Genomic DNA, 15503 nt, shown 5'->3' with positions numbered 1-15503 from the left:
GATAAGAGCCCTCTGGGAGTGATTTTGCCCTACACCAGTCGCAGCAGCTAAAAGACATGTGGAGAAGAGACGGGATTATCAAGACCTCCCAATGAGACTGTGAGTTACTCATCATCGTAGCAGACACACATTCTGCAAGAAACATCAGACAAGAGACTTGAATGGGATGCATATGTGTGTTTTTGCTTTGGTGCCATGTGATATGCACATGAATTCAGCCGCCTGCGCATATGCTAAAGGACTGGACTGTCACCGCCCTGCATCACTGACGTAGTTGGGAGCAGGTGGGGGAATGACTGCATGACTTATAAGAGATTGCTACCCAGGTCATGTTTTTTCAGTCTGTCACACTTGAAGGATTGTATCGCATGTTCTGCTGCTCGGACCTGGAAAGACCTCAAGAACTGCATCACAAAAAGGTAAAATACAAAAAATTTTTGACATAGTATTTAGCCTTCAGTGCCGTAAAACCACATTAAGTTCAAATAAAGTAAATCTCACTTCTTGAAATATGTGCATGTATCAATAAGAAGTGCTGTCTGTTGTTTTGGGGACAAATCTTGCTGTTTAATATCAGTAGCGTAAAAAAATTTACAGTTTTTTTGGCACCACTCTTTAATGTGCTCATTTCCCAGAAGTATACTCATCCATATTTTTGCTTTTATAAGGTAGAAACATGAAGATCAAACTTGTTTTCATCCTGCTCTCCACGATCTTACTATGCAGAGCTCAGAAATGGAAACAGGAAACCTCCCCTTGGGATCCTAAAGGTCTGGATATATGTGTCGTCATATTCAATAATCATATGTACATTAAATTACCATAAAATACATTTCATGCTTACTGTGAATTTCTGTGTTCAGCAGAACACACGAACGACAAGACTTGCTCTAATCTGACTCAGGTACTGGACAACTGGAAATATGCTATTCTAACCCAAGTGAAAGACCTGCTGATCAATGACCACGCCTCTGTCCTCCCTGAATATAACAGGTGAGTAACACAGCAGCGGTGATACACAAACAACCAGAAAACAGTAACTTTAAACGCTGACGTGAAGAGATGTGAAATGTCCAAGAATTACAACACACTCTCTTGGTGTTCAGTGAAATTATTGTTAAAATTAGAAATTACGTAACTTGCTCTTGCTTTTGAAATGAGCTCACCACAGAGACTGTGCCAAAAGAAAACGGGACATGTTTCAGCCTCATGTTCTGGCAAATACAGAGTTTCTAGCACAGCACTCCAAATCAGTGACCCATGGGCATGATGCCAACAGCTAGGAGCAAAGTTAATGTGATTAGTCCAAAAGGAACCATTTGTGTTTCCTAAAAAATGATGTCATATTTGTGCTATATTTTTTTATCTTTTCAAAGGGACCTCTGTTGTCTATTACTGCAATGTTCCTGATTGGGAGTCTGGTTCCACTTAATAGCATGTCATGACTCTCATGTTTGTATTGTTAATTTATAGCCTTCTCCAGGTTATATTTTGCTAGTAAACAGTATTCACGTTTCCAGGGAGCTCATGCAAAGCGATACCAAAGTTAATTGAAATGCCATTCAGTAACTGAAATCGTTTACTCATGTGAATTTCCTCACATGTCTCTGCATGTGTCTCTGCATGTGACCAGGATCCAGCCTCTTTCAGATGCTCTGGGAGACCTCTACCGGCAGTTTAACTCTCTGAAAGATGAGCTGGCCAGACTCACCACAAAGTTTGACAGAGTGGAGGGTTTTGTGGATGATCTTAAGGATGGCAGATTCACCATGCCTCAGCGGCCCATACAGAGGATCCACACCAGCTTCGGTCAGAGATCTCCACTGGGAGCACAGAGGAGGTCTCCTGAGAGGAGAATTATCACTCAGCCAACACTGGTCAGAGCGAGGAGGAGAGGGCCACAGAGATCATAGACCTGAGGCTCAATGGTTTTGTTTGATGTGAACACTTGTATGAAGACAGTTTACATGTTTGTATATTTCTCAGAAGAACATGATTATATGTCAGTATTTTATATAGGAATGTGATGTGAGAGATGATTTAAAAAAATGATTCTGCAACAGTGAAATGCATGAAATGATGTGTGGAATCTATTTTCACACCGCTTTGTCGTTTCACATTCTGCCACAAGGTGGGGGCATTTATCAAATCATCTGTCATCCTGCTGCTCTGTGTACCAACAGCTGGACATGATGCAACACAGTGACTGAAACAGTGTTACAAAGTGCGTCACGATCAGGACTGAAATAAGTAAAACAGCAAGGTTTGTCTGTATATCACAGGTTATCTGCTTTAAAATAGACATTAAAGATTTGTATATTCATTATTATCGTTGGTGTATTTCATTTGTGTACCCAAACAATTATCAAAAACAGATATCATTATGTGCAACTCTACATTACATACTCTACATTTGTATGAATACACTGCATTTGTAAAGAAGTTGTTACCAACACTATGTTGATACACAATTTTAAGAGCAAGGTGGCTTTGGCAGAAAAAAAAGCAAAAGAACAAACTACCAGCCCTGACATTACTGATATCTGGTATCCAAGGCAGTAAAAACGACAGTTTAAACACAATTAATATTATTTCTTTTTACAATGTAGGTCTGATAAATGTTACAGCAGAACAAGTTGATGTACAGTAATATTTTGTTAGAAATTAGTAATTTCCACAATATCAAGAAAGATTTTATAAAAAAATGAATGCAGGACAGTAAAAATGTATGCATGAATCTTCCTGTCACAGACATAATGACCGATAGACACTTATTTTGACTGTAGTGACAATACTACTCTGAAAGTTAAAGCATTTAACTCCAACACTAAAAAACTTGATTTGATTATGAACAGCCGCTGGAGAAAAGAATGACTGGATTAGCTGATTAGATGTTAACTGTCCAACATCTTTTGATATATAGTGCTTCAAAGAAGACAGGATCAGATCATAAAGTAACAAATGACAATAAAACTGATGTTATTACATTGTTAAACCAAGACTGCTTCCTCAAAGTGAGGGATAAAGTTATCTCAAAGAGGCATCAAAGACCATTAATACTTTAATCAAAGCTCCTCCTCCTGTCAGTCCCTCTCAGTTTCAGTCCTGTATTAAATAGCTGCTCCAGCACCTCCTCTCCTCATCCTCTAAACTCTCTCATCTGTCAGCAGTAAGGTCACTTTCCAAGTTCCAGACCATTCTCAGCACACACTGACAACATGCTGGGGACCCTCTGCTCTCTCATCACTGCTCTAACATGTGAGGAGGCTGACTTACTGCACATCTGACCTCATGTTGGATTCATCTGTGTGTTTCTCTTGACTTCATGTCATCTTGTTGTTTCCAGGTGTGAGTGGTGTGACGGTGCTGACACAGAAGCCTCCTGTTGTGACGGTGATGAAAGGAGAGACAGCCACCATGGACTGTAACCTGGGCACTGCTACTAGTAGCAGTGCTCGTTGGTATAAACAGATTCCAGGAGGAGTTCCTCAGTTTGTGTTGAGATTTCGTCATGATTGGAGTTCTCCAAAATATGACACTGGGTTCCCCTCCTCAAGACATACCTCCACTCATCAGACATCAACATCTGATTATAGTTTGATAATCAACAATGTGGAGGAAGGAGATTCTGCAGTGTATTACTGTAGTGCGTGGGACAGCTCTGTCAAAGAGCATGTATCACAGTGATTTACACTCTAACAAAAACCTCCTCACTAACACTTCTGCTTTTTGTTCTGCCTGTATAATGCAAGTTAAAGCAAACCCACCACAAAAACCCACTTATGAATACTTTTTTAACCTGACAGCAGAACTTGGCTACAAACCAGTAGTAACTACTAACATATATATATATATATATATTTTCACTCCACCTTTGGCAACCTTTTTCCAGTCTTATTTCAAAATATATCTATCGTTCATATACCCATGTTACATTGTTATATTAGCCAGTTTGTTTAAAAGATAGTGTGACAGCTGCAAAAATATAATCTAAATTATATCTAAAAAAACAGTTTCTACATAAATTGTGTTTAAACTGTTTCTTAAGCTTGTAAAAATAAAATCTCTCTCGGAACACAATAAAATTGACTACATGTCGACAGAATAATTGCCATACAATATGTTGACACACAAAATAGCTGTTTGACTTTTTATAACTGCATATTTTGTTAAGGGGACATTAACGTTGTGGCAGCTTAACCCTCTCTGCCCCACAAGAAGTGGAAAGACGACACACACAGGTGAAAGTGACCCAGTAAAACACAACGTTGACCTTAGATGTCTCTGATTTTCTGAAAATTCCAAAATGTATGTTTGCAAAATGTTAAAACAGAATAAATTCATCTCAACAGACTGTTTCAGTTCCACGCCGCTCATCAGCGAGAGGCGGGAGGTTTTTGTACAGCCATGTGTACAAACTGAATCACTGTAGCATTTGGACAAGGGTCAAAGCTGATTGTGACAAGTTTTTGATTCAACAAATTTGAATTTCTGATTCACATTAGTAGACTGTAACATGTTCTGTTGTAAGGGATGTAAGTGCTTGTTTAAAAAATGTAGCTATTCTTTTTCAGGTGATATGCTTTTGTACATCAGCTTTAATTCCAGACTGCCTTTCAGAGAAAAACCTGAAAATAACCATAACATTAGAAATTTTGTCCATAAATAGTTGTTGAGCAATACTATTTTCATTTTAGAAAACTACTGAGAAATATAATTAGAGTAAAGTTATTGTAAAAACATCTATTACCGATAATTTGTCCAGTATTCTAGTTTTACTAACAATGTTTTTGACTTGTTTGATTTAGAATTCCTTATTTTTTTAGGTAATTCAAGTCTTCATCAGTATTGTTTTACTGTCATCTTATCCAATATACCAAACAGATAAAGAATCAAGTATTATATTACGGTAATATGATTCTGTGACTTTATGTATTTTCAGGCTCCAGCCTCTCGGCTCCTGTCCTGACTGTCTTCCCTCCATCCAGTGCTGAGCTCCAGTCCAACAAAGCCACTCTGGTCTGTCTGTCCAGTCAGTTTGTGCCTTTTGCAGATGTGACCTGGTTGGTTGGTGGGAATCCAGTAGCAGTGGGATCTGTATCAGCACCGCTGTTCAGAGACCAGACCAGACTTTCCAAATCAGCAGCTCTCTGACCATCCAGAAATCAGACTGGAACATGAATAAGGTTTACACCTTTGGGCTTGTGTCTTTTGGCTCTCACACTTAAAAAAAATTATCGATAAGTCAAAATGTCCTTCTGATGAAGAGTAGAAGACAAGGAAATTTAAAATCATGACCATATACAATCTGCTTCCTGTCCATTTGTGCTGTTTACTGTTTTCATGTTAGAAAATAATGACAGTTTGTTGAGTGTTTTTCTACATTTGATCAATAATATATAAAATAAACACTATCAGTAAACTGAGATTCTTGCACAATCAAATACAACTTTATGCAAAAATAAAAATAATATTGGCAGCCCTCAAAATTATTTTTTTTTCCTACGATATTTATTTCCATGACAAACTAAAAGTGTTAACGTGGCGAGACAACTCAATGGCATATATCATCAATGAATCTGATCATTTTTACAGCTGCATCAGTTTATAAACACCTTTTTTAAGATGGAGCCGTTTAATGGGGAGATTTTTATAAACTGACTTCATAACAACTCAGAACAACTGATCTTAAACAACAGGTTTTCATTTGTCGTGGTTTGTGAGAATTTTAGAGGGAAAATGTTTTGTGAAACAACTTAGAAACTTATTTTTCTAAGAAGGTACAAATCTAAGGTCAGACCAACTAGACAGTTTGAGTGTAAACGAAACAGAATTTTCATCGTCTGTCAGTGAAGCATCACCTCTACACCTCCCTCTCTGTCATCTCAGGATGCACCTGCAGGCCTCCTCTATAGATTTATAGCTTCATGTAAATAAAGTGGTCATAAGTCAGCTCTCTGTGAAAGAAGAGGACACAATATTTAATATAAATTCTTGTCACTGAGTCAATCAGTGACCTCACATCTTGTATGTGTAACTTATGCAATTTGTGAAAGAAAAAATAATTATTTCCTTTATTCATTTCTGTAGATTTCAACCTTAGCTATACACCATTTCTCTATATACTGCTATAAAAAAGAGAAATAGATGCAGCAAGTAAAAATAAAGAACAGAGTATAAGCAAAAACAGAGTACCAAACAACAATAGTTTGCAAACACTGAAAGTCAGTATTGATCATCTTTATTCTACAAGACAGCCTGAACCCCCTCAGACTATTTTTCTTGTAATTTCTTCACGTAGACTTTAGGAATAGCTCTACAGGCTTCTTAACATCAAAGCTCTTTTTTGGCAGTTATATGCTTGTTTGTTCCATTTTCTGTCAAGATGATCCTAGACTGATTCAACAACGTTGAGCTCTTGGCTCTGGGTGAAATTCATCAGCATTATGATTCAGCAGAACAGAATTAGCATTCTTGCCTCAACTTGAGTCAGTGAGGTGAAATGTGCATGGAGCCTAAAAAAAACATTTTTCCGTTCCTCATACAAACATAGAGGTTATGTAACTTCTTCTGTACATGAGCAGAGCCTTTCAGACTCAGTAATGTGATCTGTACTTGCTGTGATCCACACAAGGCCAACACTGGTATGAGCTCACTGCAAAAACAGTGCCAAAGGAAAAGGGGAAATGTTTCAGCCTCATGTTTTGGTCAAAACACGGTTTCTGTTTCAAGTCATTGACCTTTTCCTTAGAAGAAGAAACTCTGGACCATGATACTAACATATAGAAGCATACTTAATGTGACCATCCCCAAGTAACCTTTCAAGGTGGATTGCATTTTGTTCAATATCATTATTACTCAAATGTTTTGTTGTTTTTATTCTTTCCTGCCCTTTTAATGATGGGATTGGTTCTGTTTTCTACAAAACTAGAATGGGAGGCTCACCACAAAGGCTAAAACAGTAAAGGCTTTTGTTGAAGATGTTAAAGATGCCAGATTCCCCGTGACTCAGAGGCTCATACAGATCATTTCCCAGCTTTGGTTTGAGGTCTCCACTGGGGCGACAGAGATGGACTCCTGACAAGAAGATGATCCAACTGTAATCAGAGTAATGAAAGAGACAAAGAGACCATGTTGCTAACTGAAAACAGTGAAGCTGTAGTGATGGTTATTGCAGAAATTTGTCCTTTCTGTGTAAGCACACATTTGAGCACAGGGTGGCAGCATTTCACAGATGATCTCAGATGATTCACATGTAGAATTTATTTACACTACCAAGCAGTGTATAATTTAGGTTTGTCGGATTTATTAGCATTGCATAAGTGTATGACACCTGATTTTTGTGTATTTCCATCATAAATGCCCCTAAAACATGGACTCCATGAAATGATAGGCCTATGGATGGGAGATTGGTGAACAAACTATAAACGCAGTGAATAATGATAGCTTTTAACAGCAGCTGCAGCCAGTGTCAGCGGAATACAACAAACAAATAAAATAAACGCTTGACAAACAGATTTCCAGAAGTACAGCATACTGAGTGATATATCTAGTTTGCATTTAAAAACTGAAATCAACACAAGAGAGTAATCAACGCAAATTATTTATGATGAGCTTTGGTCATTCAAGTAAAAAAATACAGTATTAAACCTGAAATTATTCACTGCACGGGTAACAGTGGAAACATTTCTTATTACTAAGAAAAAAAGAAAAAGGAAGGATATCACACATTATTCATACTCAATCAAAGCTCCTCCTGTTATGATTAATTTTGATTTTTTTGCACAGCTGGTGGATCTTGACTGCAAGGACTGCAAGTGAAGCAGTCACTGCTTTTTGTCAGTTCTGCACAAAATAACAAGTTTCTTTTCAAACAGTTTATCCATCCATCCAGTTTCTATACCTGCTTAGTTCAACTCAGGGTTGTGTGGGGGCTGGAGTCTATCCCAGCTGTCATTTGACAAGAGGTAGGGTGACCCTGGACAGACTGTCAGTCCATCACAGGGTTACATAGTGACAAATGAGACAAACAACCCTCCATGCTCCCACTCACTCTTGGGGAAAATTTAGAGTCATCAATTAACCTAACATGCATGTTTTTGGGCGGTAGCAGGAAGTCGGAGTACCCAAGAGAACCCACACATACATGGGGAGAATATATATACATGTATACATGAACATTTTGCTTGGCCAATATTGTTTCGATCAAATGCTGCACAAGCATGATTTAGCAGCTGTTGATGGTAAATGAGCTGCTCATGTAACACTTCAGAAAATGATTTGTCAAAATCATTTTTTGTGATTTCTGCCTCACATGAACACTCATCAGATAACCCTTATATGCTCAACTTCCTCCAGTGCAGCCACGGCAAAAAGTCCTCAAAAACCAAATGACCTCAAAAGTGTTTTGATAACACTATTAAATACATCTAAATGTAGAATCTTCTAAACTAGTTAGGAGATGTACAGTATCTTAGATCCAAACAACCATACTGGGTGCTTTTTTCTCCATACCTTGAAATCAATAACTTATATGTGCATTTTAAACATGTTAATGCCAGCACCAAAAGGACCACACATCTATATAAAGTGTCTACTTACTTAAGAGTGACAGGGCTTAAGTAAGGGGTCTGGAGGTGAGGCAGAGGAGTGTAAAAGATTAAGAAACATGTAAGTCACCGTACTTAGTGTATTTTAACTGTTTTGAATATCTGTGTTAAAACCCATTTTCCCTGATGGAAACGGTTGACCCCCCCTCCTTCTCTTCTCTTCTCCTTTCCGTCTTTATAAGCTTCAGTGTCTCTCCTCCTCTCACCTCACTTGCTCATCTCTCAACTGAACAGTTAAATTAATTTACGCCACAAACTGACAACATGCTGTGGACTGTCTTCACTCTCATCACTTCTCTAACATGTAAGCTGCTCCTCAGGGTCATTTTATTTTCTGTGTTTTTTAACTATAAACTTTAATTGACGTGTCTTTTTCTGTGTATGTTCACAGATGTTGATGCAGTGATTGTGGTGACCCAGACACCTGCTGTTCACACAGTACCAACAGGACAAGAAGTTGTTCTCAACTGCAATATCGAGAGAGATGATGCCAATTATGTCAGTTGGTACAAACAGGTGCCTGGTGGGACTCCTCAGTTTGTTCTGAGATTTTACCATGAACACAGTTCACCCAGATTTGGAACAGGATTCTCTTCAGACCGTTTTAACTCGAAGTCCTCATCAACCATAGATTACCAGTTTGTTATTAAGCAGGGAGAGACAGGAGACACTGCTGTGTATTATTGTGGCACATGGGATAGCTCTGCTGCAGCAGCAGTATCACAGTGATTCACACTGTGACAAAAACTTCTTGGCTAAGTACTTCTGCTTTCTGAAACTATGGCGTACAAAAGAAAAAAAAAGAAAAGAAAAATCCCCTAAGGTTTAATTTGAGATTGATATTAATGATACATTGTGAGTCCAAAAAATCCTTACAATGATGCATTTAAACTTTAGTTTAAACAGAATTCTAATATTAATACGGTTTTAGTAATTTCATTTTTCTATATGTAATATACTATATATTAGATATATTTCAATATAGTAATGGTAAAAGAAAATATATATGATATATAACATATGTAACAAACATATATATATATGAAAAATTAAGAAAAATTAAGAAAAATTAATTTTTCATAGGAATTAAGAAAAAGCTTGGCTATACTGACCTCTAAAATGTACCAAAAATAAACTGCATTGTAAACACTGCTTGCTGTACAACACTCTTTATTTCTTCTTCTTTTGAGGACAATACAGTACACTTTCTGGACAGAAAAGACGGATGGTTTGAGAGAGAGGAATCAAGGAAACCATCTATGTTAAACTGTAAAAACCATCTTTGAAGAGAGGGGATGGTCTTAGATGTCACCTTTCCAGCATCTTCAGTGGCAAATGGTAAATGGACTGTATAGCGCTTTTTCTCGTCAAGCTGACCCCTGAGAGTGCTATTTTAACACTACAATGCAGCATTGATAGAGTAGAATAGAATAGAATAGAAGTACTCTATTCATCCCAAACTAGGAAATTACTTTACAGTAGCAGCATTTACACCCGAGTGAAATAGACATGATAGCACAAATCACCTACTATTAAGTAGTAGTATAAACAAAATGTACAATTCAACCTTTAAGATTGTAATTACAAATAAGATTCAAGGAAAAAATATAATCTATTTACAACAAAATGTGCACTTGTGAAGTATTAAAGTGTACCAGTGGCAGTTATTGAACATATGTATAAATGAGCAGTATGTTTAACAGAAAATATATCTAAAGTGCATGTAGAGAATAATGACCACTGCTTTCAGCTTTTATTAAACAGTGTGATGGCATGTGGCATCTGTCCTTCGACAGCGGAGCTGAAGCAGCCTGTGTGAGAAGGTGCTCTGCTGTCTGATCACGGTGTGATGGAGACGGTGTTGATTATTATCCATAATGGACAACAGCTTATTCAGTTTCCTCCTCTCCACCACGGTCTCAAAAGACTCCAATCTGAGACCAAGTGCAGAGCCAGCTTTCTTAATGACTTTGTCCATTCTGTTAGTGTCGTGGCTCTGATGCTGCTGCCCCAACACACAGCATTAAGGAAAATGGCGCCAGCAACAACACTCTGATAGAATATCTCCAACATCTTGCTGCACACGTTGAAGGATCTCAGCTTCCTCAGGAAATAGAGTCTGCTCATCCCCTTCTTGCACACAGCCTCAGTATTAGATACCCAGTCGAGACTGTTTGTCCTCCTCTGCTCTCCTCAGACAGTTTCAGAAGCATTCACACTTGGACCCTGTGACCGAAACTTGCTCATTCAGACAGGCAAACAATTCACAGATGAAAATCATTGAAACGACCCCGATTATCAGCAAATTCTCCCCACCAAGTAGTTTAGACCTGATGTAGGCTTCTGGATGAGAGGTGAAACATCTTCAGGAACCAAGTCCAGCTGTCCTTATTCAAACTCTTAGGTCCACTGTCCTGTTCATTTATTTATGTAACATCAAACTGCAATTGATGTTATTTCTATAAATTTGATGGAAGGAAGCTACTGTGTTAAACTAATTTAATACAACTTAGGTCAACTTCTCTGATACTCATTTGAATTAAAAAGTCCCTGTGATTAATTTTATTTAATCTGTTTTCAGAAAATAAATTTCACTTTATTTTTTGTGTATTGACAAAGACTGATGCCGTCATAATGTTGAGAAAAATCAAGTTCACACAAATTCCACATAATAAGAAATATTTCTAAAGTGTATTTCCTCTGGTAGTTAGCTATTGTAAGTAATAAAGTAAAAAAAGCACATTAATAAACTTAATTAATTAACAAATTAATTCACGTCACGTAATATAAAAATTATTCACGTCACTTTTAACACTGGAAATATTTCTCCACAAAAAGAAAAGAAAAACGATAACACATGATTCAACCACAGCTCCTCCTCCTGTCAGTCCCTCTCAGTTTCAGTCCTGTATTAAATAGCTGCTCCAGCACCTCCTCTCCTCATCCTCTAAACCCTCTCATCTGTCAGCAGTAAGGTCACTTTCCAAGATCCAGACCATTCTCAGCACACACTGACAACATGCTGGGGACCCTCTGCTCTCTCATCACTGCTCTAACATGTGAGGAGGCTGACTTACTGCACATCTGACCTCATGTTGGATTCATCTGTGTGTTTTTCTTGACTTCATGTCATCTTGTTGTTTCCAGGTGTGAGTGGTGTGACGGTGGTGACACAGAAGCCTGTTGCAACGGTGAGGAAAGGAGAGACGGCCACCATGGACTGTAATCTGGGAAGTGTTACTAACAGTGCTGCTCGCTGGTATAAACAGATTCCAGGAGGAGCTCCTCAGTATGTGCTAACACATTATCATAGCTGGAGTTCTCCACGCTATGGCTCTGGTTTCTCCTCTCCCAAATTCACATCAACTCACCAGTCAACATCTGATTATCGTTTGATAATCAACAATGTTGAAGAAGGAGACTCAGCAGTATATCACTGTAGCACATGGGATGACTCTGTCAGTGAGTGGGTATCACAGTGATTTACACTGTAACAAAAACCTCCTCACTGACACTTCTGCTTTTTGTTCCGCCTGAACACTGCAAGTGAAGCCCCCAGTCAGTGTTTTTCAGTAAGTTCTCCACATTTACCATGTACGTGTCCAATTCCTAACCTCATTATTCAACGATCTCAAATCAGTAAATGTGAAAAATTATGAACTCTAAAATTGCTACAGAAAACGTTTTTATAGTCAGTTTGAATATCTCAAATCTTTTCCCAACATGATATCATGTTATGATTCACACACACAAAAAAAAACATGGTGAGGAAAGATTACAACATTCACCAAAATAAAAATGGAGTCTCTGAATTTTAGTTGATTGATGACAAAATGAAAATGCTAAATTCTCCTGATTCTTGGAATTGGTCCAGAGATTTAAAATGTTTCCATCAAAATCATTACATTGATATCATCGATATCACTTTTTTTTACTGGACTTATTTTCAACCTGAGGAGCACATAACAGGGTTCAGTATGATCAGTCTCTAATACATCAAAGTGAAAATACATTGAAACAGATGGCTTTAAAAATCAAAAGACGTTCTAAAAATTCACTCAAATATATATTTTTCTGAAAAATGCATTCACAATTTAATATCATATGCATTTCTTTGTGATAACTCAAATTCTTGGAGCATTTGATTTATGAATGAATATTGTGTCGCTCCTCCTCCTTTTCCTCTGTGGCTTCATAAGCTTCACTGTCCTCCTCTCATTTCAAACTGCTCATCTCTCAGCTGCACAATAAGGAACATTTATACCACAAACTGTCAAGATGCTATGGACCCTCTGCACTCTCATTATGGCTTTAATGTGTAAGATGCTTCGCTCGTTCAATTTTATTTTATTTTTTCAGATTTTCACTCATTGACAGATGCTGATGCAGCCAAAGTGGCGACCCAGACGCCTGCTGTTCACACAGTACCAACAGGACAAGGAGTTCTTCTCAACTGTAACATTGAGACAGAAGAAAACTATCATGTCTCTTGGTACAAACACGTGCCTGGTGGGACTCCTCAGTATGTTCTGAGATTTTACCATGAACACAGTTCTCCCTGCTTTGGAACAGGATTCTCTTCAGGCCGATTCAACTATAAATCCACGTCAAACACAGATTACCAGTTTGTTATTAAGCAGACAGAGACAGGGGACTCTGCTGTGTAATATTGTACAGAGATAAAAACAGTCATATACACCCCCACTCACTGCCAAGATCAGTTAAGAATCACCCTTTAACTTAATATGTAGGTTTTTGGATGGTGGGATGAAGCTGGAGTACCCAGAAAGAAGCCACACATATATGGGGTGAACATGCAAACTCCTCATAGAAAGGCCTCAGCTGAGATTTAAACTATGAACCCTCTTGGTGGGAGGTGACAGTGCTGACCACCACAGGAGGCAGCCCTTTAATTAAAGGGCTTTATACTATTATCATTAGGATTTTTATAATTTATCCATAGAGTCATACATTCTGTGCTTTGTGAATTAAACACAGGACACAAAGCACATATGACAAGTTCACCAACATGAGTCATCTCTATTTATCTGACATGGAGGAAAAATGAATGTTTCATTGATCTATAAGATTTTTTCATTAAAAATTTGAATGATAATGATAATGATCAAAATATTGACATGAATCTGGCCTCAAGTCTTGTTTTTGAATTAAAGCAGACTGTTGGAGTGAATGAGATGTTGACAGTGAAAGTTGGTGTCTACACAGTGTTTCAGTTCCACTCCCTTCACCCGTGAGAGGCGGGAGGTTTTTGTACAGCCATGTATACAAACTGAATCACTGTGGTATTCGGACAAGGCACCAAGCTGATTGTGACAAGTAAGTTCCTATCAATTGATTATTTGATAAAACAGATAATCTGTTTTATTTTTCATTTTTATTTTGTTAATTTCTGATCATTTCTAATTCTTGTATTAAAATGTTTCATATGTTTGAGTTTAGATCTATTGTTTGTGATTTTCATGACAGCTTTGGTGGAGAAGCAATCTGTGCTGTAGTTGGTGAACAGAATTTACAGATGATTCTATGTTTGATCTTATTTGAGGCATTTACCATATTGTTCAGTGAATAATATATTTCTCCTTAATATTATGTGATTAGTTTATAACTGAGCTGTCTTCATGGTAAATGCTCCAAGTGTTCTTGTAAATGCTCCTGTTTGGACATTTATAATAATATTGTCATATAAGCAGGTGCTTATAAATTTGACCAACTTGTAAAAAGTGTCTCTCTTGAGAAAACATCTATATCTTTTTTTATAGTCTGCGCATTATTCTGGTGTTTTACATCGCAGCGCCAATAATATGTACAATTTGTTTATAGCTATCCAATTTATATTTGAATTAGTCTGTTGCCATTGTTTTGATTGTTTTGAAAATGGAGCAAAGTCAGACATGTAGGAAGACCAGAGTAAAGAGATTAAATTTATTAAATTTGGCCGAATCGTATGTTATTTTAAGCTGATATTTTGCATGTCTTTGAGTGTAATTTTATCATGTTTTCAAAATCTATTTTTAACATCTGAACCATTAACGGTCAATGGTTTGATCCTGTAGTTATTTGACTTTGTCCTCTATGTATTTTCAGGCTCCAGCCTCTCTGCTCCTGTCCTGACTGTCTTCCCTCCATCCAGTGTTGAGCTCCAGTCCAACAAAGCCACTCTGGTCTGTCTGTCCAGTCAGTCTGTGCCTTTTGCAGATGTGACCTGGTTGGTTGGTGGGAATCCAGTGAGCAGTGGGATCTCTACCAGCACCGCTGTCCAGAGACCAGACCAAACTTTCCAAATCAGCAGCTCTCTGACCATCCAGAAATCAGACTGGAACATGAATAAGGTTTATGCATGTAAAGTGTCTTTGGGCTCTCAGACTTCAGAGAAAACCATCAACAAGTCAGAATGTCCTGAAGAATAGAAGAGGCCCAGAATGATCATTAAAAAAAGCTGCATCTTCATTGTTTGTGCTGTTTGCTTATTAAAAGGTTTACATGTTAGAAAAAGATTGTAATCAATATGTTGACAGATTCGTCAACTTTTTTTTATCAGCTTTGCATTTTGAAGATATTTTTCAACAAATAATAATAAAAAAATACATTATGATTCTACCGGAGTTGTTGTTGTTTCATGCCTAATTATGAGGTTTATTCAAGTGCAATCACAATCATAATATTCATGCTAATATTCTTTGTCATTTCTTATTTATATGAAATAATTAGTTAAGGCCACACAGTGTTGTGATGGTCAGCGTTTCATCTCACAGAGAGAAGGTTCTCAGTTCTAATCCAAGCTCAGGCCTTTGTGTATGAAGTTTGTATGGATTTGCTGTGTACAAATGACTCTGCTTTGCACACTCTAGCTTGCTGTCACAGATCAAAAACATG

The 15503-nt window shown here is 37.6% G+C and overlaps 1 protein-coding gene and 2 pseudogenes across 3 annotated transcripts; all 3 read left to right on the top strand.

The window, feature by feature from the left end:
• Positions 1-71: 71 nt before the first annotated feature.
• LOC140273195 (uncharacterized) lies at positions 72-2329 on the top strand. Of its 3 annotated transcripts, none has more exons than XM_072368710.1 (4): positions 72-419; positions 673-770; positions 867-993; positions 1634-2329. In XM_072368710.1, exons 1-4 carry the CDS (start codon positions 301-303, stop codon positions 1911-1913), a joined length of 624 nt encoding a protein of 207 aa, XP_072224811.1. In that variant the 5' UTR covers positions 72-300; the 3' UTR covers positions 1914-2329. The 3 variants fall into 3 exon arrangements, with proteins under 3 accessions (XP_072224811.1, XP_072224810.1, XP_072224812.1); XM_072368709.1 differs by having other exon boundaries at positions 864-993; XM_072368711.1 differs by having other exon boundaries at positions 669-770; positions 864-993.
• Positions 2330-3218: 889 nt separating this feature from the next.
• Positions 3219-5272, top strand: LOC140272999 (immunoglobulin lambda-1 light chain-like; annotated as a pseudogene).
• Positions 5273-11589: 6317 nt separating this feature from the next.
• Positions 11590-15184, top strand: LOC140273000 (immunoglobulin lambda-1 light chain-like; annotated as a pseudogene).
• The last annotated feature ends 319 nt before the right edge of the window (positions 15185-15503 follow it).

This window comes from Leuresthes tenuis, unplaced genomic scaffold (assembly GCF_036924035.1).
Source record: "Leuresthes tenuis unplaced genomic scaffold, fLeuTen1.0.hap1 SCAF_17, whole genome shotgun sequence".
NCBI classification, from domain to species: domain Eukaryota; kingdom Metazoa; phylum Chordata; class Actinopteri; order Atheriniformes; family Atherinopsidae; genus Leuresthes; species Leuresthes tenuis.
This window is presented reverse-complemented; position numbering and strand designations above follow the sequence as displayed.

Coding starts and splice junctions, on each gene's coding strand:
- LOC140273195 (XM_072368709.1), top strand. CDS start 301: ATGACTTATAAGAGATTGCTACCCAGGTCATGTTTTTTCAGTCTGTCA. Junction 420..672: donor AAGAACTGCATCACAAAAAG/GTAAAATACAAA, acceptor TTTATAAGGTAG/AAACATGAAGATCAAACTTG. Junction 994..1,633: donor GTCCTCCCTGAATATAACAG/GTGAGTAACACA, acceptor GCATGTGACCAG/GATCCAGCCTCTTTCAGATG.